Genomic DNA, 23,885 nt, shown 5'->3' with positions numbered 1-23,885 from the left:
GTAAACGACCCTCGTTGGAATTAGTGATTCTAGGCCCTGACAGGCCTCTCAAGAATACTAAGCCCTATTTGCCTCTCCACGTGTTCTTTCACGGTTAAGCCGTATTGTACATTGGGATAGATTGAGTCTATTTTGACTTTCAGTGAAAACCTAAAATACTGCCTCCACCTTAAGTAGGACTAGTCCAGATTCTTCATTTTTAAAGTTTTTTAGGACCCGGGGCCCTTAATGTACTTTCTGCGCTTATGTATGGATCATTTTGACCTATTAGTGCTAAAGATACAGAGGCACAGAGGGCAGACACGAATGCACAGAGCAACACACGGAACAGCAGCAGGTTTCGTTTTGTTTAATTGGCAACAACTATGGAAAGTCAGCTATTTGAGGAACACATTTTGAGCTAAACATTATATGAACACATGGAACACTTAAAAAATGTTAATTTACATAGTTTTATTTATTTGTAAACATAGAACAACTGGGAGTGCCTGGCTTCCAGGCGCGGCCCGTCCTTTAGGGCGGAGGGGCCACGCCCCCCTACCTTTTGCCCCTCATTAAGAGTGTCTGTCAGGCTGAACAAAGGTCACCCTGACAGATACTCTTCATGTTCAGGTCAGGACGCCAGGAGCAGACATGCGCGATTTGTGCCGACTCCTGGCTGCCTGAGCTGAACTTTGCTGGGCTGAGGAGGTCACAGCTCCTACACTTGTGACCTCCTCGGCTCAGCAAACATTCCTCGAGGCCCTCCCCTGGGTGACGAGGAAAGCGTCACCCATTGACTTTGACCTGGGCACCCCTGGGTGACGAGGAAAGCGTCACCCATTGACTTTGACCTGGGCACTTCAGGTTCAAGCCCTGAAGCGCCCAGGGCGAGTGTCAATCAGTGACACTTCATCACAGAGTGGGGCAGGGTCAGCAGTCTCATTGACCCCATCCCATTCTGTGATGAAGGCAGCAGTCCCAAACCTCCTGAGACCTCTGAGGCTGAAGGTAAGTGTGTGATGTTTTAAAATGAATGTTTGGTGCGTGCCGCATGTTTGAATGTTATTAGTGTTGTTAATGGATGTGCGTGCGTGTGTGTGAAAGAATGAGTGTGTGTGATCTTTTAAAATGAATGTTTGGTGCGTGCGTGCATGTTTGAATGTTATGAGTGTTAATGGATGTGCGTACGTGTGTGAAAGAATGAGTGTGTGTGTGTGTGTGTGTGATGTCTGAAAATGAATGTTTCGTGCGTGCGTGCATGTTTGAATGTTATGAGTGTTGTTAATGGATGTGTGTGCATGCTTGTGTGTGTGTGTGTGAAAGAATGCGTGTGTGTGTGTGTGTGTGCTTCCCGCCTGATCCCCTCATTTCTAAAGCTGCTGGCCGCCACTGCTGGCTTCATGCTCTTAGGTGTTCTTCCACTCCATTGATGTAGTGCAGCCTGAACTTCTTTGAGTGTGAAAGCTTTAGGGGACATTTTGAGGTATTGGGCATCTCATCCCTTTTTCAATACTCTATTCTGTGTATTCTTGTAAAGTAATGAAATACAGCAATCCGCCATAATGGATTGCTCCTTTGTAAGAAAGTTACTGCCATGTGATAAGATATTTAGGGGCATATTTACAAGCCCCTAGCGTCACCTTTTGCTGCCCTAGAGTCCGTTTTTTTACGCTAAGGTGGCGTGAAGGAGGCCTTCCTCCTGTGCCGTATTCACAAAGTGGTGCAATGCTTGCATTGCGCCACTTTGTAAACCCTTGCGCCGCATTATGCCTGCACCAAGCATAATGTATGCAAGGGGTCATTCTGATGCAGGGAGACCTGAAAAAATGGCACAGTGACATTTATAAAAACAACAGATGATGGAAGGAATGCCGAAAAAATCAAACATTCACCCCAAGCCACAGATCTGTATTTAATCCATCAGTTTTTTTGCTTGCCATGCCATTCCAGTTTGGACCCAGCCATATGCAAATCAGCCTTGACCCTGTTCCCCATGGGAACAGTCCAGCCCGAACTACCAGTCTAGGTCCTCTCTGGACCAGAAACAAACATCCTAGTACCGGTTTCAGGGTATCACCCTTCACCAGCCAGGCTAGCTTGAAACTGGTGGCATAGCAATCACTGGACCCACTTCTGGGCATACCCTTCCCACTTAAGGTGACAAATGCAAAAACAACAGATGATGGACGGAATGCAGAACAAATCAAACATTCACCTCCAGTCGCAGATCTGGGTTTAGTCCATCAGTTATTTTGCTTGCTTGCACCTGTCACAGATTGCGTGGGCAGTCATCATGTGTATCAGAGTTTTTTTTTTTTGCCTTGATGTAATTCATGCAACATGATTTGAAAAAGACAGTACATTTGCACAGTTCATGGGATTGTCTTCCACTTCTTTGCTGATATTTTTAAAGCCATCATCAATGTTGTTGGCTTCTGTTCTGAACTCAAGAACTTTAGTTTGTAACAGTTTTGCTTTGCTGATATTAAACAATGATGTAAAAATGTTAAGACATCATCAGGCTTTCTTGTTGACTTCCATGATTTACGTAGCTCTGGGGCATCACAAAATGTGCCATTAAGTCCAAAATCTAAATCTTTCAGGATGTTTCTTAAAATGGTTCCTGATGACTTTACTCTATCCTGTGATCTTATTTTGGGAGCAAGACCTTCAGAAGTCAAATCAGCTGAGAGCAGCATAAGTGGCTCATTGTTTTTGTTAGACTGACAAAAGCAAATTCTGTCATTGGACTTTCTCACCAGAAAAATCTTAATTTCATTATTAGGAATCAATACAGTTTCATCAATGTTGACCATTATTTCTCTGATCTCAATGAGAGTGAAACAGTAGGCAGCACTCAAAAGTGGCTTTAAAACTTCATTTGCTTTTTCAAATGTGAAGGCTGGCGGTTACGTTGTTGCTGGGAGCTCACTGTACATTCATATTTTCGAATGTATGCATGCATGCAGTTCGGGTGGGCATACAAATCTGCTGCAAATACATTCACCTCGCTGTTTAGATCAGCTACTCAGCTGAAAACTTCATCTTGGAAGAAACTAGCTGCTGATAAAAACATGTTTGCCCTTTGAAACTCACATAATCTGTACTGTGTTCTTTCGTCAATCCCTTTGGCCTTTGTGCTGGCTAAACCACAGATAGCATATTGAAAATTCTCTGGTTTCTGATCAGTTGTTGAAAGTGGGCAAGAGGTAGCCACCGATCTTCCAAGTGGATGGGCATTGGGTTTGGTTGTCGTCGCTTTCTCAGAAGACTCAGGTTCTTGTTGTGATTCACTAGTTTCTGCTATTTTTTGATAATTTGTTTCCAGGTGTTTTTCCATTGTATGCTACTTGTAGTTGTTACAATGATAAAATATTTGATCCTCTTTACCCATCAGTTTCAGTCTTTTGTGAACTTCCTCTTGAAGTATTTCTGAAACACCTCAAACTCACCTCTGTACAGCCGCAGTTTATGTCAGCTTTTCTTTCAGATTAGTTTGGCATATGACACATTTATCTTTGTTGAAGGAGTCCTCAGATTTTGTAGTTAGCAACACTCCATCAGAAGGTAAAGATCCTCTGCGGCCATCTGCTTTGTTCATGTTTAAAATTTTGAATCAACAGAACACCTGAAACAAAAACAATATTAAAATAAATTACCAATATGATGGCTAAAAAACATTATAGAGCTGTCATTTTGGAAAATGGCAGAAGGGTTGCTCTGAGGAGTTATTTTCTGTCTCTATAAGTTTACATGATCCCCAAAGCCTATGTTTTGACACCAAAATGAAGTATATAGGTCTCATGGTTCATGAAATATCACATCATCATTGCAACACATCTGCCATTTTGAAAAATGTAATCCAGAAAATATCGGCCCGGATTAGCAATGTCTACCCAAGTTAAATTGCTTCTTCAAGCATACAAAAATACAAATCAAAAATGAAAATCTCTGGACAACAATTGTTTTGAAGAGGTATATCAGTGGGCCAGGACTAAATGTTATGGGTGTGAACCTTACAATGAAGTGGCGTGAGAGTATTATTAATAGGCCCCACTTTGGGCCTGCTCCTCAGGGTTGGAGTAGCATGAACAGCAAACGAAAAGAAACCTCTGGTGGCCAAAGTCTTTTGAGGAAGAACAATTTTAAATTATCGAATGAACTTAATCCAGAGCACATCCACCTTGGTGCACAAACCTGCAATATTTCAGGAAATAAACTCTACACAAGTAAATGAATTCTTCCTGTTGCTAAAATCCTTTAGCATAAAAGTGCTAACATTACCTGAATTGGATTCAGGTAAGGGAGACTGCGCAGACAAATAATCATCGTTAACAACATTCTGGGAAACATCAGCAGTCACTACATTGCAAACACCTTGTGTACTACATTCAGACTACACAATTGTGCTCAGAAGTCATCAGATGTAGGTAGTCAATCATTCTCTGTCAGACACTCCAGTAGAGTCAATCATCAGAGTTTGTAAAGCACAACTACTCACCTATAAGAGTCTCTAGGCGCTAAGGGGATTGTCCTCTGAGCTTCAGTTAAAGAGCCAGGTTTTCAGGTCCTTCCAGAATTGGGGTAGCTACGGTGACTGCCTGAGGTGCAGTGGCAGGATATTCCAGCTCTTTGCTGCGGTTCAATGAAGTGTGGAGGTGTTGTCGATGGTGCTGTTGCTGGTGAAAAAGATGGTGTTGAGCATGTGTCCTGCGATGAGTGTTGGTAAGGTGACCAGTTGCTTTAGTCCTATTGTGGTGAGGTTGTCAAGCATGGAAGGTGTATTGGTGTTGTAGCTGCTGTCAATGTGGTAGTTTAAGTCGCAAGGAGGAAGTAGGTCGAGGAGGCAAGAGTGTGAGGAGAAATTATGTCGGCGATGGAGTCGCTGAAGTCTGGACGAGGGCCAGGTGGCCTGTAGATGAGGGTGCCATGGAAGGATGACTTGGGCGTGACGTGTATCTGGAGGTGGAGGTGTTCCATGAGGAAGGGAGCATTCTTCTGTGTTGGTTGTCAAGCAGAGGGAGTATTTGTGTATGATGGCCAGGCGCCGCCTGTGTGAGAAGGCTGGTCTTTGCGGAGCAGTTTGTAGCCACTGGAGATGGTGATGGCGATGGCGATGTCCGGTGCAGATGCTGGGTTTGTCCAAGTTTCAGTGAGGAAGGCGATGTCCGTGCAGGTGGAGTCCAATAGGTCCCAGAGTTCTACGGCATGTTTGTGGAGGGAGTGAACATTGAGGAGGATGCAGCTGAGACGCTCCAGGTTGGTGTTCGATGGTTCAGCGGTGAGAGGGTCCGGTGTTTCGTGCAGGGTGAGAGTGCAATGGCAGTGGAGGCAGGAGAATGGTCCTTCGGTGTCCCTAGGTGATGAGAGACGGCCAGCGGCGGATCGTCCTGTGTTCAGCGTGTGGAGGGTCTTTGCGTTGTGGCGATAGAAGGTCGGAGGGCCTGGGATTGTGGCGCTGGGCGTAGTCCAGGCATGGAAGGATGCAGATGGGCTTGCCTTTAGCACGCCATTGGTGCGGCCACTATTAAGAAGGGGAGGGAGGTGGGGGGGTCCGGTCAGCTGGGAGGCGGGAGGGCGAGAAAGTAACTCACATGGAGAGAGGAGGCGGGGCTGCAGGGGCAGCAGTGGTGCAGGAAAACACAGGGAGACAGAAAGAGACAAGAAAGAAAGAAAAGCAAAATGAAATAAAAATGACAGAAAAATAATCAGATGTAAAAAGCAGAAGTAAAAGCAGGAGTAAAGACAAACAGCAAGATACTTACATGCAGATGGTCACCAGGGATGAGGTGCAGGCGGGAACCTGCAGGTGGAGTTGGGCCTCGAACTGAGAGTCAGACAGACACTCAGTTCGCTCGCAGCAGGCAAGCACTCTCTTTCAATACTGATTGGCATATTTGATTTACTAGGAAGTCCCTAGTACAGTGCACTAGAGGTGCCCAGGGCCTGTAAATCAAATGCTACTAGTGGGCCTGCAGCACTAGTTGTGCCACCCACATTAGTAGCTCTGTTAACATGGCTCAGACCTGCCACTGCAGTGTCTGGTTGTGCAGTTTTAAACTGTAAATTCGACTAGGCAAGTGTACCCACTTGCCAGGCCCAAACCTTCCCTTTTCTTACATGTAAGGCACCCTTAAGGTAGGCCCTAGGTAGTCCCAAGGGCAGGGTGCAGTGAACGGTTAAGGTAGGACATATAGTAATGTGTTTTATATGTCCTGACAGTGAAATACTGCTAAATTCGTTTTTCACTGTTGCAAGGCCTGTCCCTCTCATAGGTTAACATGGGGGCTACCTTTAAATATGATTAAAGTGTAGATTCCCTTTGGGAGCGGATAGACATTTGGAGTTTAGGGCCTCTGATCTTACAATTTAAAAATACATCTTTTAGTAAAGTTGATTTTAAGATTGTGTGTTTGTAAGTGCCACTTTTAGAAAGTGAGAATTTTCTTGCTTAAACCATTCCTATGACTCTACCTGTTTGTGGATTCCCTGTCTGGGTCAGTTTGACAGTTAGGCTGGTTGCACCTCTCATTAGACAGTGACACAAAGGGAGCTGGGGTGTAGTCTGCATTTCCGAATCTGTGCTAGGAGGGAGAGGAGGAATCGTCACTCACACCTGAAAGGGTTGTGCCTGCCCTCACACAATGCAGTCTCCAACCCCCTGCTGTGTGTCTGTGGCCTTGCCTGGGAAAAGATCGATGCAACTCTGATCTGCGGTTGAAATGTTGATGTGCCGCTGGCTTCGCAGCTGAAAATCTGCACTCGCCTGCAACACAACCGGAAGATCGACTCCCTTGGCTGGAGAAACAATGTGCAACATCGCTGACGGAAGCAGGAGAGATCGCAACCTGCGCTGCATGGTTTTCGGATCATCGTGCGGCAGGATTTCCGAAGCAAACATCGCTGGGCGTTCAAAAATGACGTAAGTCCTGCCCGGACCAGAGAGTGCAGTTTGAATCAACGCATCGCTCTCCTGTGTAGAGAGGAAATGAGGCACGCCGACTCGACTGAAGGAGTAACGACGCAAGGTCTCGCTCGTGAGTGAAATCAACGCATCGCAAACCCTTTTTGATGCACACTCACCCGTGCGGGGTCATTTTTGATGCACCCAGGTACATTTTCACACTAACAGCGTTAGAGTTGTATTTAAAACTACTTGAAGACTCTTTTTAGTTTTTAAGTAATAACTTCACTTGTGTGTTGTGGATTTTTGTCGTTTTGGTCTTGTTTTGTTTAGATAAATATTTTCTATTTTTCTAACCCTGTGTTGTGTCATTTTGTAGTGTTTTGATTAAGTTACTGTGTATGTTATTACAAATACTTTACACCTAACGCTCTGAAGTTAAGCCCACTGCTCATGCCAAGCTACGAAGGGGGTGGGTGGGGGTTAGCTGAGGGTGATTCTCCTTTACCCTGACTAGAGTGAGGGTCCTTGCTTGGACAAGGGATAATTTGACTGGCAACCAAAGACCCCATTTCTAACATCTGCTTTGTACCTATGCTGCTCTCTTTTTCGTAGCAACAAGGTGTCCCTTATTCCTGAGTGAATTAAAACTCCAAATGATTTATTTATTCATTCGTTAAAGCTCAGCTAAAGGTTTTGGGGCGCGGGCTCTGTATTTCTGATATATAATTTTCATTTATTCAGCTTGTGCTTGGGATAAATAACCACATGGTTCTTGAGCAGAGGTCACTGCAAGCAGCTTTTTGAGACCATTCATGTGTCTCTGTAATGTGTACTGATGGCTCCTTTGGTCAGACTTCTAGTTCGCACAACTCGGTGATCGCATTTACGAGTGACAGCCAGACTTGCCGGGATACTCCTGAAGGAAGAAGTTTAGAAGGATTAGTGAGGAATGAACACCAGAAGGGAAAGCCTGTGAGTAGACCCTGAAAGACTCTAAGGAGGGTTGAGAGCAGAAGGGAGACAAATGAAGGTGGCAGAGTTAGAGTGTACCTGAGCCCGGAAGGTAGCCAAAAACAAGTCAACGCTGGAGAACCAGGATAAGAAAGAGACTTTTGAACACTACTTTGAGGTAGCTGGGAAATGAGAGCAAAAGGGAGACAGACAAAAGGAAATACATATACTGAAATATGTTAAATATGTTTTTGGCCATATCTGAAGAAGTTAAACAGGAGAGACAAATGTGTTTCTCCAGCTCATGTCAGAGCACCAATCAATTAGGAGTACAATGGTGTGCAATCCGCCATGGCCACACATGATCACTGATAGCCCTGCAGAGCTGAACCACAGATGGGGGAACACGGCCAGTGCCTCAAGTGCTAATGTGCAGCCAGTAGGGGAAGCACCTGAGGAGGCAATTATCTCCTTCCTGGGACGTCAAAAATGGAAAGTATCTGTTGATACTGCGTGGAAGATTCAATGCCAGGTGCTCTAACCTGGGGCATGATTCAAAGTTTACTATTCCCGCAGGAGACATCTTTGAGTAGAAAAGCAAGGATTTACACATCTAGATAGGAAATACTCATTCTGAGAATCAATATTCACAAACTCAGCATTTGTGTTGTTTTCATCACTGCTGTCTTTTTTCTGCTTCACAGCATGCCGTCTTTTTTCTTCACTGCCATCTCTTTCTTCTTCTCCTCATGCTGTCTTCTCTTGTCATCTTTCTTTGCTGCCATCTTCTTTCTTCCTCAGTGCATGCCGTCTTCTTTCTTCGCTTTCTTCTTTCGTCTTCACCGCATGCCATCTTCTGTCTTCTTTCTTCGCTGTCTTCTTTCTTCTTCACTGCATGCAGTCTTCTTTCTTCTTTACCACATGCTGTTTATCTGTCTTCTTTCTTCATTGATTTCTTCTTTCTTCTTCACCGCAGGCTATCTTCTGTCTTGTTTCTTTATTGCTGTCTTCTTTCTTCTTCACTGCATGCTGTCTTCTGCGGTTTTTGTCTTCTTTCTTCACTGCCGTCTTCTTTCTTTTTCGCCGCATGCCATCATACCAATAGGTTTCACCATTGTTTCTTCTTTCTATCTAACTAGATTACAAAATATTTGAAAAATGTTATGATAATGGTTTTTTTTAATTTGAAAAACCCTTAATAGTTGTTTATTAATTCAACATACATCACAACATAAACAACTATTAATGGTTTATTAAATTTAAAACAAACATTATTATAACATTTTTCTAATATTTTGGAATCCAGTTAGATAGAAAGAAAAAAAAGGCAAAACCTTTTGGCTTTGCCAGTGCATGTTTACTATTGCCTCTTATGCAGTGTCATTCGATTCCATCCCATTTATGCAGGTCTCGTCAACATATTCACCACCATGAAGTTAGAACTTCTAACAGAACACATTTCAGGTTTGGTTCTACATTGTTCCCGTCTTAAAAGTACATTTGGCTTAATTTTTATTCTTTGGCAGTTGCATCTGGTGCTATTAATTTGTCCTTCTTTATTGACATCAGTCTGTAATCCTGCCTTTCATTTGCCCTTTCAACCATCCCTCAAGATAATTCCAATGATATTTGACTGAAAATATTCTTACCACAAATTAGAATTGTTTGTGGTTAAAAACTGGGGCCCTCATTTGGACTTTGACTGTCAATTTCCCTGACCGCCAAAGCCCAACCCGCCAGACGACCGCCAGTGCTGGCGGTCAGCAGACCGCCATATTACAAGTGCTGGATGCTTTCCGGCATCATTAAGGCAGAAAGCAGCCAGCATTTGTGCTGGCGGACGGCGCTGCAGAGGCGGGTCCCTCGCTGGGACCGCCACACCAGCAGGACCCCGCCTGCCGTATTACAATCCATAATACGGCTTGCGGAGTCCTGCTGACATGGTGGTAGCGGCGAGGGAAGACCACCAGGACCCATCCCCTCCCAGACGTCCCCCTCGACTGAGGAGGTAAGTGGGCATCCAAAGGGAGGTGGGAGGGGGTCTGTGTGTTTGGCTGCGTGTGTGCATGTTTGTGGAGGGGGGTGCTGAATGAGTGCATGTATGTGCATGTGAATGGGGGTGTCTGTGTTGATGAATGGGAGTGAGTGGGTGTGTGTGTGGGTGTGTGGACTGGTGGGGGGATGCGTGCATGTGTGCAGACATGTGTGTATGTGTGTGCCGGCGACAGGAATGAAGATTCCTGTCGCCTGGTGCGTGACCGCCAGGGTTTTTGTGGGGGGGTGACCGCTATGGAAAGCCTGGCAGTTTGCAGCCTCATAATACCGGGCTTGCCACCGGATTCGAGGTGCTCAGCGCCGGCCGCAGCAGTGCGACCGCACTGGCGGGCCAGTCGGAGTTGTGGCAGTCCTTACTGTTGGCTTTGCAGTGGTAGGATCACACGGAGAGGCTGGAGGTCTCATGACCGCAAGCCTCGTAATGAGGGCCCTAGTTCTTGTATAGAGTTTTGTTTGGTTTCTTACTTGACTACCTGATAGAAAATTGACTACTGTTTTTCTGGATTTAAATTCTAACCACTGACAAATAACAAGCCTCCATTGTCTATATTGTGTGGATTATGAGTTGCCTCACTCCTGTATCAGGTTTTCGACAGCAGGCAATGCACTCAACAACCCTACTCAAGATATACAACTTTGCATTGTCACCTACTTGTGACCATCTCTCATGTGGTGATCCATGAGGTCACCCTTTCAAATATACTGTATAGCAATATTTGGCCCCATTCATTAGTCTGAATTCCATGTACTGTTTGGTTTATCATTCTTACACTGGCATTTAGATTTGATCAGTATCTGGATGCTAATAAGTTTTATGTGACTCTCAGTTTCCTACATGGTAAACGACCCTCGTTGGAATTAGTGATTCTAGGCCCTGACAGGCCTCTCAAGAATACTAAGCCCTATTTGCCTCTCCACGTGTTCTTTCACGGTTAAGCCGTATTGTACATTGGGATAGATTGAGTCTATTTTGACTTTCAGTGAAAACCTAAAATACTGCCTCCACCTTAAGTAGGACTAGTCCAGATTCTTCATTTTTAAAGTTTTTTAGGACCCGGGGCCCTTAATGTACTTTCTGCGCTTATGTATGGATCATTTTGACCTATTAGTGCTAAAGATACAGAGGCACAGAGGGCAGACACGAATACACAGAGCAACACACGGAACAGCAGCAGGTTTCGTTTTGTTTAATTGGCAACAACTATGGAAAGTCAGCTATTTGAGGAACACATTTTGAGCTAAACATTATATGAACACATGGAACACTTAAAAAATGTTAATTTACATAGTTTTATTTATTTGTAAACATAGAACAACTGGGAGTGCCTGGCTTCCAGGCGCGGCCCGTCCTTTAGGGCGGAGGGGCCACGCCCCCCTACCTTTTGCCCCTCATTAAGAGTGTCTGTCAGGCTGAACAAAGGTCACCCTGACAGATACTCTTCATGTTCAGGTCAGGACGCCAGGAGCAGACATGCGCGATTTGTGCCGACTCCTGGCTGCCTGAGCTGAACTTTGCTGGGCTGAGGAGGTCACAGCTCCTACACTTGTGACCTCCTCGGCTCAGCAAACATTCCTCGAGGCCCTCCCCTGGGTGACGAGGAAAGCGTCACCCATTGACTTTGACCTGGGCACCCCTGGGTGACGAGGAAAGCGTCACCCATTGACTTTGACCTGGGCACTTCAGGTTCAAGCCCTGAAGCGCCCAGGGCGAGTGTCAATCAGTGACACTTCATCACAGAGTGGGGCAGGGTCAGCAGTCTCATTGACCCCATCCCATTCTGTGATGAAGGCAGCAGTCCCAAACCTCCTGAGACCTCTGAGGCTGAAGGTAAGTGTGTGATGTTTTAAAATGAATGTTTGGTGCGTGCCGCATGTTTGAATGTTATTAGTGTTGTTAATGGATGTGCGTGCGTGTGTGTGAAAGAATGAGTGTGTGTGATCTTTTAAAATGAATGTTTGGTGCGTGCGTGCATGTTTGAATGTTATGAGTGTTAATGGATGTGCGTACGTGTGTGAAAGAATGAGTGTGTGTGTGTGATGTCTGAAAATGAATGTTTCGTGCGTGCGTGCATGTTTGAATGTTATGAGTGTTGTTAATGGATGTGTGTGCATGCTTGTGTGTGTGTGTGTGAAAGAATGCGTGTGTGTGTGTGTGTGTGCTTCCCGCCTGATCCCCTCATTTCTAAAGCTGCTGGCCGCCACTGCTGGCTTCATGCTCTTAGGTGTTCTTCCACTCCATTGATGTAGTGCAGCCTGAACTTCTTTGAGTGTGAAAGCTTTAGGGGACATTTTGAGGTATTGGGCATCTCATCCCTTTTTCAATACTCTATTCTGTGTATTCTTGTAAAGTAATGAAATACAGCAATCCGCCATAATGGATTGCTCCTTTGTAAGAAAGTTACTGCCATGTGATAAGATATTTAGGGGCATATTTACAAGCCCCTAGCGTCACCTTTTGCTGCCCTAGAGTCCGTTTTTTTACGCTAAGGTGGCGTGAAGGAGGCCTTCCTCCTGTGCCGTATTCACAAAGTGGTGCAATGCTTGCATTGCGCCACTTTGTAAACCCTTGCGCCGCATTATGCCTGCACCAAGCATAATGTATGCAAGGGGTCATTCTGATGCAGGGAGACCTGAAAAAATGGCACAGTGACATTTATAAAAACAACAGATGATGGAAGGAATGCCGAAAAAATCAAACATTCACCCCAAGCCACAGATCTGTATTTAATCCATCAGTTTTTTTGCTTGCCATGCCATTCCAGTTTGGACCCAGCCATATGCAAATCAGCCTTGACCCTGTTCCCCATGGGAACAGTCCAGCCCGAACTACCAGTCTAGGTCCTCTCTGGACCAGAAACAAACATCCTAGTACCGGTTTCAGGGTATCACCCTTCACCAGCCAGGCTAGCTTGAAACTGGTGGCATAGCAATCACTGGACCCACTTCTGGGCATACCCTTCCCACTTAAGGTGACAAATGCAAAAACAACAGATGATGGACGGAATGCAGAACAAATCAAACATTCACCTCCAGTCGCAGATCTGGGTTTAGTCCATCAGTTATTTTGCTTGCTTGCACCTGTCACAGATTGCGTGGGCAGTCATCATGTGTATCAGAGTTTTTTTTTTTTGCCTTGATGTAATTCATGCAACATGATTTGAAAAAGACAGTACATTTGCACAGTTCATGGGATTGTCTTCCACTTCTTTGCTGATATTTTTAAAGCCATCATCAATGTTGTTGGCTTCTGTTCTGAACTCAAGAACTTTAGTTTGTAACAGTTTTGCTTTGCTGATATTAAACAATGATGTAAAAATGTTAAGACATCATCAGGCTTTCTTGTTGACTTCCATGATTTACGTAGCTCTGGGGCATCACAAAATGTGCCATTAAGTCCAAAATCTAAATCTTTCAGGATGTTTCTTAAAATGGTTCCTGATGACTTTACTCTATCCTGTGATCTTATTTTGGGAGCAAGACCTTCAGAAGTCAAATCAGCTGAGAGCAGCATAAGTGGCTCATTGTTTTTGTTAGACTGACAAAAGCAAATTCTGTCATTGGACTTTCTCACCAGAAAAATCTTAATTTCATTATTAGGAATCAATACAGTTTCATCAATGTTGACCATTATTTCTCTGATCTCAATGAGAGTGAAACAGTAGGCAGCACTCAAAAGTGGCTTTAAAACTTCATTTGCTTTTTCAAATGTGAAGGCTGGCGGTTACGTTGTTGCTGGGAGCTCACTGTACATTCATATTTTCGAATGTATGCATGCATGCAGTTCGGGTGGGCATACAAATCTGCTGCAAATACATTCACCTCGCTGTTTAGATCAGCTACTCAGCTGAAAACTTAATCTTGGAAGAAACTAGCTGCTGATAAAAACATGTTTGCCCTTTGAAACTCACATAATCTGTACTGTGTTCTTTCGTCAATCCCTTTGGCCTTTGTGCTGGCTAAACCACAGATAGCATATTGAAAATTCTCTGGTTTCTGATCAGTTGTTGAAAGTGGGCAAGAGGTAGCCACCGATCTTCCAAGTGGATGGGCATTGGGTTTGGTTGTCGTCGCTTTCTCAGAAGACTCAGGTTCTTGTTGTGATTCACTAGTTTCTGCTATTTTTTGATAATTTGTTTCCAGGTGTTTTTCCATTGTATGCTACTTGTAGTTGTTACAATGATAAAATATTTGATCCTCTTTACCCATCAGTTTCAGTCTTTTGTGAACTTCCTCTTGAAGTATTTCTGAAACACCTCAAACTCACCTCTGTACAGCCGCAGTTTATGTCAGCTTTTCTTTCAGATTAGTTTGGCATATGACACATTTATCTTTGTTGAAGGAGTCCTCAGATTTTGTAGTTAGCAACACTCCATCAGAAGGTAAAGATCCTCTGCGGCCATCTGCTTTGTTCATGTTTAAAATTTTGAATCAACAGAACACCTGAAACAAAAACAATATTAAAATAAATTACCAATATGATGGCTAAAAAACATTATAGAGCTGTCATTTTGGAAAATGGCAGAAGGGTTGCTCTGAGGAGTTATTTTCTGTCTCTATAAGTTTACATGATCCCCAAAGCCTATGTTTTGACACCAAAATGAAGTATATAGGTCTCATGGTTCATGAAATATCACATCATCATTGCAACACATCTGCCATTTTGAAAAATGTAATCCAGAAAATATCGGCCCGGATTAGCAATGTCTACCCAAGTTAAATTGCTTCTTCAAGCATACAAAAATACAAATCAAAAATGAAAATCTCTGGACAACAATTGTTTTGAAGAGGTATATCAGTGGGCCAGGACTAAATGTTATGGGTGTGAACCTTACAATGAAGTGGCGTGAGAGTATTATTAATAGGCCCCACTTTGGGCCTGCTCCTCAGGGTTGGAGTAGCATGAACAGCAAACGAAAAGAAACCTCTGGTGGCCAAAGTCTTTTGAGGAAGAACAATTTTAAATTATCGAATGAACTTAATCCAGAGCACATCCACCTTGGTGCACAAACCTGCAATATTTCAGGAAATAAACTCTACACAAGTAAATGAATTCTTCCTGTTGCTAAAATCCTTTAGCATAAAAGTGCTAACATTACCTGAATTGGATTCAGGTAAGGGAGACTGCGCAGACAAATAATCATCGTTAACAACATTCTGGGAAACATCAGCAGTCACTACATTGCAAACACCTTGTGTACTACATTCAGACTACACAATTGTGCTCAGAAGTCATCAGATGTAGGTAGTCAATCATTCTCTGTCAGACACTCCAGTAGAGTCAATCATCAGAGTTTGTAAAGCACAACTACTCACCTATAAGAGTCTCTAGGCGCTAAGGGGATTGTCCTCTGAGCTTCAGTTAAAGAGCCAGGTTTTCAGGTCCTTCCAGAATTGGGGTAGCTACGGTGACTGCCTGAGGTGCAGTGGCAGGATATTCCAGCTCTTTGCTGCGGTTCAATGAAGTGTGGAGGTGTTGTCGATGGTGCTGTTGCTGGTGAAAAAGATGGTGTTGAGCATGTGTCCTGCGATGAGTGTTGGTAAGGTGACCAGTTGCTTTAGTCCTATTGTGGTGAGGTTGTCAAGCATGGAAGGTGTATTGGTGTTGTAGCTGCTGTCAATGTGGTAGTTTAAGTCGCAAGGAGGAAGTAGGTCGAGGAGGCAAGAGTGTGAGGAGAAATTATGTCGGCGATGGAGTCGCTGAAGTCTGGACGAGGGCCAGGTGGCCTGTAGATGAGGGTGCCATGGAAGGATGACTTGGGCGTGACGTGTATCTGGAGGTGGAGGTGTTCCATGAGGAAGGGAGCATTCTTCTGTGTTGGTTGTCAAGCAGAGGGAGTATTTGTGTATGATGGCCAGGCGCCGCCTGTGTGAGAAGGCTGGTCTTTGCGGAGCAGTTTGTAGCCACTGGAGATGGTGATGGCGATGGCGATGTCCGGTGCAGATGCTGGGTTTGTCCAAGTTTCAGTGAGGAAGGCGATGTCCGTGCAGGTGGAGTCCAATAGGTCCCAGAGTTCTACGGCATGTTTGTGGAGGGAGTGAACATTGAGGAGGATGCAGCTGAGACGCTCCAGGTTGGTGTTCGATGGTTCAGCGGTGAGAGGGTCCGGTGTTTCGTGCAGGGTGAGAGTGCAATGGCAGTGGAGGCAGGAGAATGGTCCTTCGGTGTCCCTAGGTGATGAGAGACGGCCAGCGGCGGATCGTCCTGTGTTCAGCGTGTGGAGGGTCTTTGCGTTGTGGCGATAGAAGGTCGGAGGGCCTGGGATTGTGGCGCTGGGCGTAGTCCAGGCATGGAAGGATGCAGATGGGCTTGCCTTTAGCACGCCATTGGTGCGGCCACTATTAAGAAGGGGAGGGAGGTGGGGGGGTCCGGTCAGCTGGGAGGCGGGAGGGCGAGAAAGTAACTCACATGGAGAGAGGAGGCGGGGCTGCAGGGGCAGCAGTGGTGCAGGAAAACACAGGGAGACAGAAAGAGACAAGAAAGAAAGAAAAGCAAAATGAAATAAAAATGACAGAAAAATAATCAGATGTAAAAAGCAGAAGTAAAAGCAGGAGTAAAGACAAACAGCAAGATACTTACATGCAGATGGTCACCAGGGATGAGGTGCAGGCGGGAACCTGCAGGTGGAGTTGGGCCTCGAACTGAGAGTCAGACAGACACTCAGTTCGCTCGCAGCAGAGGCAACAAACAGGTGGCGGGTGAACAGACGCTGACCAGGAGGTACATCTATTTGAGAAGCAGCAAGGGCTTTTTGTGGGACATAAACGTGTGATTGACAATCGTAGACCAGTCTCTAAAACCTTTTGCTCTGTAAGGTAAGCTAGAAGTACAGCTTTAATTTGCAATTGAATATTAAAAACCTCACTAAGCTTAGTAAATGTAAGGATCAAAAATATGGGAGTTATAAAATTAATAATCACACAATTCCTCTTCACATTTCCATTCCAAGAAAACATCCTAAATATGTTAACTTAATTGAAACCTAGGCCCATATTTATACTTTTTAAGCACCGCATTTGCATCGTTTTCTGACGCAAAAACGGCGCAAACGTACAAAATACAATTGTATTTTGAAAGTTTGCGCCGATTTTGCGTCAAAAAACGGCACAAATGCGGCGCAAAAAAAGTATAAATATGGCCTACTAGCTCCAATATTTTTATTTTAGCAGTGAATAACTTTATTTTTTAACTGCTCAGTGGCTTCTGAATAGTCCACTTTAGGAAGCAGGAGATTCAGTAGCACCTCTTAAAGAGGGACGATGGAGCAGAGCTCTGCTGCCCAGCCTTTGAGTCGAGTTATCATTCAGCTGCTCTCCGTAAGATTGTTCCTCCGCAGGAAGCTTTTAACGACTACTGCCCTCTTAAGATGCGGTGTTGTGTGGTGGTAAAGAGACAATGATGGAGTTAAGATTAGATGTTGGGGCAGGCTTAAAGGAGAAATTATGGTGTAGTTTGAAGCCTATAATAAAACATTATGTAATTTGGTTTCAGTTTTCAGTAATCTTCCCAAATTGTTTTGAAGAACCAGCATATTTTTTTTAATTTTGTCGCGCAAATCCTGCAGGTTTGCACAAAAGTTGGCAGCCATATTCACTAATTTCTCATTAATGCTATGTTATGTTGATATATATAACACACTAATCACTCGAGAGGGTAACCGGCCCCTTCAACAGGGAGCTCGTGCATTATCGCTTGTAGTGTTACGCTGCAATTGTCGGTACCGACTCGCAAAACGTGATTCCGTCTCGCAAATAGGAAGGGGTGTTCCCTTCCTATTAGCGACCGCATCACAATGTAGAGTTGATTTGTGACCGCGAAAGCGGTCGCAAATCAACTCGCAGTTACCATCCACTTGAAGTGGATGGTAACTCATTCGCAAAAGGGAAGGGGTCCCCATGGGACCCCTTCTCCTTTGTGAATGCTCACAAAAATATTTTTTCAGAGCAGGCAGTGGTCCTATGGACCACTGCATACACTGAAAAAAAACGAAACAAAAAGGTTTCGGTATTTTTTCTATTTGCATCTCGTTTTCCTTTAAGGACAACGGGCACCAAAGAGAAAAAAAAAAAACTGCTTTATTTAAAAGCAGTCACGGACATGGTGGTCTGCTGTCTCCAGCAGGCCACCATCCCCGTGAGTGCCTAGACTCGCTATGGGGTCGCAAACTGCAACCCACCTCATAAATATTTATGAGGTGGGTCTTTGCGACCCCATAGCGAGTCGCAGAAGGTGTCTGAGACACCTTTCTGCATTTCCTTTTGAGAGTTGCAAATTGCGAGTTGCTGGGACTCGCAATTTGCAACTCGCAAAAGGGAACCTTCCTACATCTGGCCCTATGTCCTGCCTTCAAAGTGAAAAGGGATCAGACAGACAGAATATTGTAAATACCCATGGTTGTGTAGGTTTGCGGGTACGCACCAACTCACAGCCCATTTCACAGCACTCCCCATCTCTGTTCTGGGAGTAGATTTTCTCACTCGAAAACTTTTGTTTGAATAAATCTTTTTACAAGTGTGAAACTACATTTTGCGAGTGGTCATTTCTAAGATAAAGCTACCTATATGTGCAAGCTCAACTTACACGTGACAATAATGTGGATTGAGTCCAATGATTCCCAAGCTCATTATCTATTGCAAAAAATTCAACTGCCTTATGCTGGAAAAGAAGCATTATACACAATAATGGCGGTCAGAGAATGCTTCTTGGACACAGGTCATCATTACAATGTGTAGTGGTTTAATAACAGTCATAACATAACATAACATACATGAGTGTGCAGCATGGAGCACGCCAAGGCCATCTGGTTTTTAGGTCTCGTCTGCTGACTGCGCATGCACTGTTGCTGTGAGTGGTATTGCTTACAGCAAAAAGGCTTGGAGACCTCCCATTGCTTACCATTTGTTGACTTCATTGTCACTATTCTTTACTGCCTCCTAATTGGACAGCGTGTGCCGAGCATCACTTTCTTTTCTTTCTGTGGACCACGGAGCAATCATAGATCGCTTCATCTTGATTAGTGTCCATTTGCTCCTTGCAGTGTAATGGAGTTACTATTTCTTATTCTCTTCCCACTCCCCATTCTCAGTGGTGCTTCTTCTAACTCTCACCCACCCCTTCTTCATATTGCTTCTCTCTCTCCCACCCACTCCTTTTCTGTGTTGCTGCTTTCCCTCCCATCCACTTCTTCATGTGGCTAACCCCCATCTCCATGGATCTACCCCCTCCAATACACATCTCTGTTTGGTTATCTTCGTCCACCCCTATTCCCAATCGTTGTTCCTTGCCTGTAACCCCACCCCCTTCTCCGTCCTTGCTTGTCGTCCCAGCCCATCTTGCCCCATCCTGCCCAAAAAAAGCTTGATTACGTGGCATAAGTGGTGGCCACATCACAGTGCTTCTTTTTTAACTTTACTTTTAGTCATGCTGCACAGGCACACCGCTGTGAAACATAGCTAAAATACAATATCATTGCCAAACGCTCTTGTATATTTGAGACATATTGACTTTGCCACTGTTTGTTTATTAGGGCAGGGCTTGTCGACACGACCCAGCAAGTAGTCAATACGAGTAAGATCTCTAAGATATCCACAGCCAATTTGTAGGACAAAAAATACCTGCGATTAATTTTATTGTAGATGGTTTTCATATTGCTATGTATTCCGAAAGACCTACTGAATTTTACAATTTGATGTTTCCACAAGCCCAGTCTTTCTATCCTTTGAAAACAGCAATTGGCAAGTACATCTTGCCAGGAGATAAAACAGTTTCTTCATAGTCTGTACATTAATATTTTTATCTTTCCAAGCATCCATTGTCTCTCAAAGATTGTATTGTCTTGGTTGTAATGCTATATATGAAAATATACAACTCAATGTGCACAGTGGTGCAATTTTGATGACATAGAGTTATGTGCCATTTTGTATTGTATCGTATTTGGTGGGTCACATATTTGCTAAAACCCAGTGAAACACTGCCTTGGCCTGAATTTCTGATGGTTTGCTATATGGAAACTCTCAGACTGATTCCACAAATATATATATTATGTAACCCATTTTATTTTCCCCATAGGAAGTGCCACCAAGCCATCGACATGCAAAGACATCTCTCCCTATGCATATTAATTTACTTCTCTTTTTTCTTGGTAAGACAACTTTTATTTTTTATGTTAATATGTAGAAACCTGTGGCAGTGCCGCTGATGCCTTTATTTGAAAGATGCATTTTATGAACAAGTAGTTTTTAATGGTCACTTAATAAACACGCTCATCACTGAAATATGTATAAATCTGTTTCTTAGCAATACAGATGCGTTATGATATATTTTGGAAGCAAATATTTGCTAGGACATTTAAGTTGTTTTACTTTTGGCTGCCTTTGCACAATCTATAATAACTCCGTTTATGAAATAATATTCACATTATTGTGTATTTTTATGTATTTTATTGAAAGGGCTGGGTATATGTGTCGTTAAGTCTCTTTTCATTATGTGTTTTTGTTCAAGAAACAGATTAAAAAATGATTTCAGATTATTTTGAATGCTGGACTTATCAGGCTGCCAAATACTAAAATCCAGCCAGGGTTTCAGGATGACCTCAATAAATATGTAGGAGTCAGTCAATCAAAACAAAGGGAGAGGTAACCTTTTCTATGTGGCATGTTTCATCATCAAGTCTTTGCCTGGTAGACTAAAGTGTATGGTGGGTGGGCTCAACCAGTGTTGTTATCCATGGTGTCATAGAGCATGTAATGACTGACGTAATACTGGAGGTAATTAGCACAGCATGGTGAGAGCGTGAGTTATAGTTACTTTAGGACATGAGTGATAGGTAATTGAGATAGCTATAGCCAAATTTCAGTGGTTTGTTCATTAAAAACTGTATGATTTAAATGACATTTGTACCTATTTATAGCAACCCTTTAACCTTTGTTCTTTTCAGTGAATTTCTATAATTTTTCTTACAGTAAAGAAGTATTTTCTGACCATCCATACTGCCAGTCCTAAGCCGCGCACAGGTTTCGGCCAGGTTCTGCTCCAAACCCCGTGCACAGTGGGGGGAGGGATTGGATGCAGGACCTAGCTCCCAAAAGCCCCAGAGGCTAGGCCCCCCGCCCAACCCCCGAGTCCCAGAGCCCTAAAATGACTGCCCCTACATCTTTCTTGATGTGGTGGCAGGCAATCAGATCTCATTTATCTAGAAAGGGTATTGTCTTGACTTATATTGGGTGCTCTCTTGTGACTGGACAAAGCTATCCCTCTCTGAGGAGCTCTAACTAGAGTGAAATATATGTCAGAGGTTATTTTTATTAATTCAAGGCTGGCTTTGATAATATTTGACCAATCCACAGCTGTAATACTGTGCCTGGAGTTACAAAAGGTTTTGTCACTTTTCAGTTCGACGTAGATGGTACTTGCAAGTGTTTCCAGGTCGCAAATGGGTAGTTTTAGTTAGGTTCAAGCTTCCATAGGGAACTGCCTCTTTAGTTTGCTCATAACTTTGGCGCCATTTGACAAATCTTCACAAAACGTTCAAAAGAATTCTCATCCGTGTTAGTTTCTTCCTAGAAAGTTTCAGAGTAATCATGCAGGGGCTGAAAAAAAGGAGGTCCAAAACACATTTTCCCCCCTCACAATTTACCTGTGAACAGCGATACAGGAAAATGTCTGAACACAATTACATCAAGTTTGGCAGAAAGCTATACATTTTTCTCAGAATGTGTGCTTTTTGTGATCTAGTGTATTAAGGTTTACAGATTTATGGATATATACAGACACAGATGATCCATGCATCCAGTGGCTCTAAAGATAAAATCTGATTGGCAGCCACAACATCAACAAAGATATTGTGGCAGTCATTTTAATACTTGGGGGCTCAGTCACCTGTCCTGCAAAAGAGAGAAAAGAAACAGATAGGGGGCAGGTTAGTGATAACTTGACCCCCTGGCACTTGTGGAGGGGACCTAGAGGGATCTACCCTCAAGCCTCAAAATTAAAAAAAGGTTTTACTGTGCTGCGAATACTGTGGTACGTCCATCCAGTGTATCCCTCCCGTGATGTATCACAGTACTCTTGTGGGCGTTGCTGCACAAGCTTTACCTGCATTGCACCAAGGGACCTTGCAAGCTTCATTGGGTATAGTTTATGCAGTTGCTTGATAATGTGGAGGTGAAGCTTCTGCGGTTGTAATGTGTGAGGTGGGGGTCTGAGGGAGGATTGTGGTTCATAGGCATGGCCTGGCCAGAGGCCGCTTCCTATGCCCAACTTTTTCAGCCATGCCCTGGAGCGTTGGGCGCTTGTAATGTTTGTTTTCGTGCAACTCTGAGCAACTCAGAGCTACTCCACATTTTGACAGGTAATAATCAAATCCCACCTCAGAGGACTAAACATTCTCACTCTTACACCCCAAACAGTAGTGAAGCATAAGTACGCATATGGACATGCCTGTTGCCTGCTATACATGCACACAAGCCCGTAAAGGTGGTGCATGAAGTACCGCTTGTGGATACTCCCTGGGATTTAGCATTCTCTAAGAAATCAGAACATTGGCCCTCATTGGTTATCTCTATGTCACACACTTTACCTATTATGTCTTTGTATGTTTGTAGGTATGTATGGTATTGGTGCAGCACATTTACAAAATGGCAGGTAACGTGTGTGGGCGGACACTGTTCAACGAACAGATGAGCCTTCAGCTTCTTTTTGACCTGTAGGAGCATAAGAGCAGTTCTGAAGTTGGGGGGCTGCCTTTGTTTCTTGTAGCGAAGCTAAAGAGCGGAATCAGTTTCTCAGCCAGCCTCAACCTGGCACCCATCCTGCTTACTGGCACTCCTCTCTAACGCAGGCCATAACAGGGCTCCACAATGGAAAGGCATCTGTGTTTTCATTGCTAACATTTCAAATGATGCCAAACCAAACTAATGGTCACCACACCTTTGCAGTCGAATGCGACCGACTGCAGCTTATTATGCTGTGAGATCACAGCCAGATACAATTCATTGCATAGGCAATTGGATCAGTGTATCACTGTTCACTTTACTGAAAATAAAATACTAATAAATGCACATTATTTCAACTTGATTGCCGGTTCCAATCTGATAGTTTGTCAAGTAGCAGTTGTCAAAGTAAGGTTCTGCAAGAGAGTAGCAGGTTATGGCTGATCTGTGTGCAGAGTGTGACTCATAGAAAGCAAATACATTTTGAAATGGAATGACTCACGGGAGCAGTATTAAACTGGAAGGACGTAGATGTGAAGCTTTGATAACATGACCAAACTTTGAACCCTGTAGTAAAGACTAGAAGACCTATGTGTGTATCTTCAGTGCAGGTGAGGCATCATAAACTGGGGTGAACCAAAGGTTGGCTGTCATAAACAGGCTTGGTTGTGGCTTTTTAGTGATCTGAATGAGTGTGAGGAGGTGTGAAGGACGTGGGCCAGATGAATCATGGTGAAGAAAGAACAAAGGGGAGTGAAAAGGAGGAAAACAGGACGCATGATCCACCTGTCGACTCTAAGTGCCGCATTCGCATAGCTAAGTACAGGCGTAAATAGTATTTTTTATTAATGCAAAAAGCACGTTTTGTAATTCACAGAAGTCGGTTTCACACTTATAAAGGTGTACTCACAGAGAGATTTCAGTGTGATTATATCTCCTAACTGGGTGGTAGACATTATTCAGGGCGGGAATTCGTTAGAATTTTGTGACCCATCAAATTAGCAGGGCCGACCTTTAAAAAACGAAAGCAAATACCAACAAATTCATAACGTTTTGGCTATTCCCATTTCCTTACAAGTAGTTTTACATCCTCAAAACACTTAGAACCATGCACCTATCACGCGCAAGAAGAAAAGCATTTGCAGAGTGAGAATATGCAGCTTATGGTTGGGGAATGGGAACGTGTTTCTATTAAGAGAAAATATCTATCTCATTGAGAAATAGAAACATAAGTTAAGTCGCTTCCGTAAATTTACATCACATTTCTATATTCGGAACACCC

The 23,885-nt window shown here is 43.8% G+C and overlaps 1 protein-coding gene across 2 annotated transcripts in view; it reads left to right on the top strand.

The window, feature by feature from the left end:
• The window catches only part of CDH17 (cadherin 17), a 371,516-nt gene that overhangs the window by 48,532 nt on the left and 299,099 nt on the right, over window positions 1–23,885 (top strand). For both annotated transcript variants that reach the window (XM_069220475.1, XM_069220476.1), the window contains one exon: window positions 19,962–20,034. In XM_069220475.1, coding sequence (XP_069076576.1) covers window positions 19,962–20,034 — 73 coding nt within the window. The remainder of the gene's footprint in view (window positions 1–19,961; window positions 20,035–23,885) is intronic.

This window comes from Pleurodeles waltl, chromosome 2_2 (assembly GCF_031143425.1).
Source record: "Pleurodeles waltl isolate 20211129_DDA chromosome 2_2, aPleWal1.hap1.20221129, whole genome shotgun sequence".
Taxonomy (NCBI): Eukaryota; Metazoa; Chordata; class Amphibia; order Caudata; family Salamandridae; genus Pleurodeles; species Pleurodeles waltl.
Note: the sequence above shows the minus strand (reverse complement) of the source record. Positions and strands in the feature narration are given on the sequence as shown.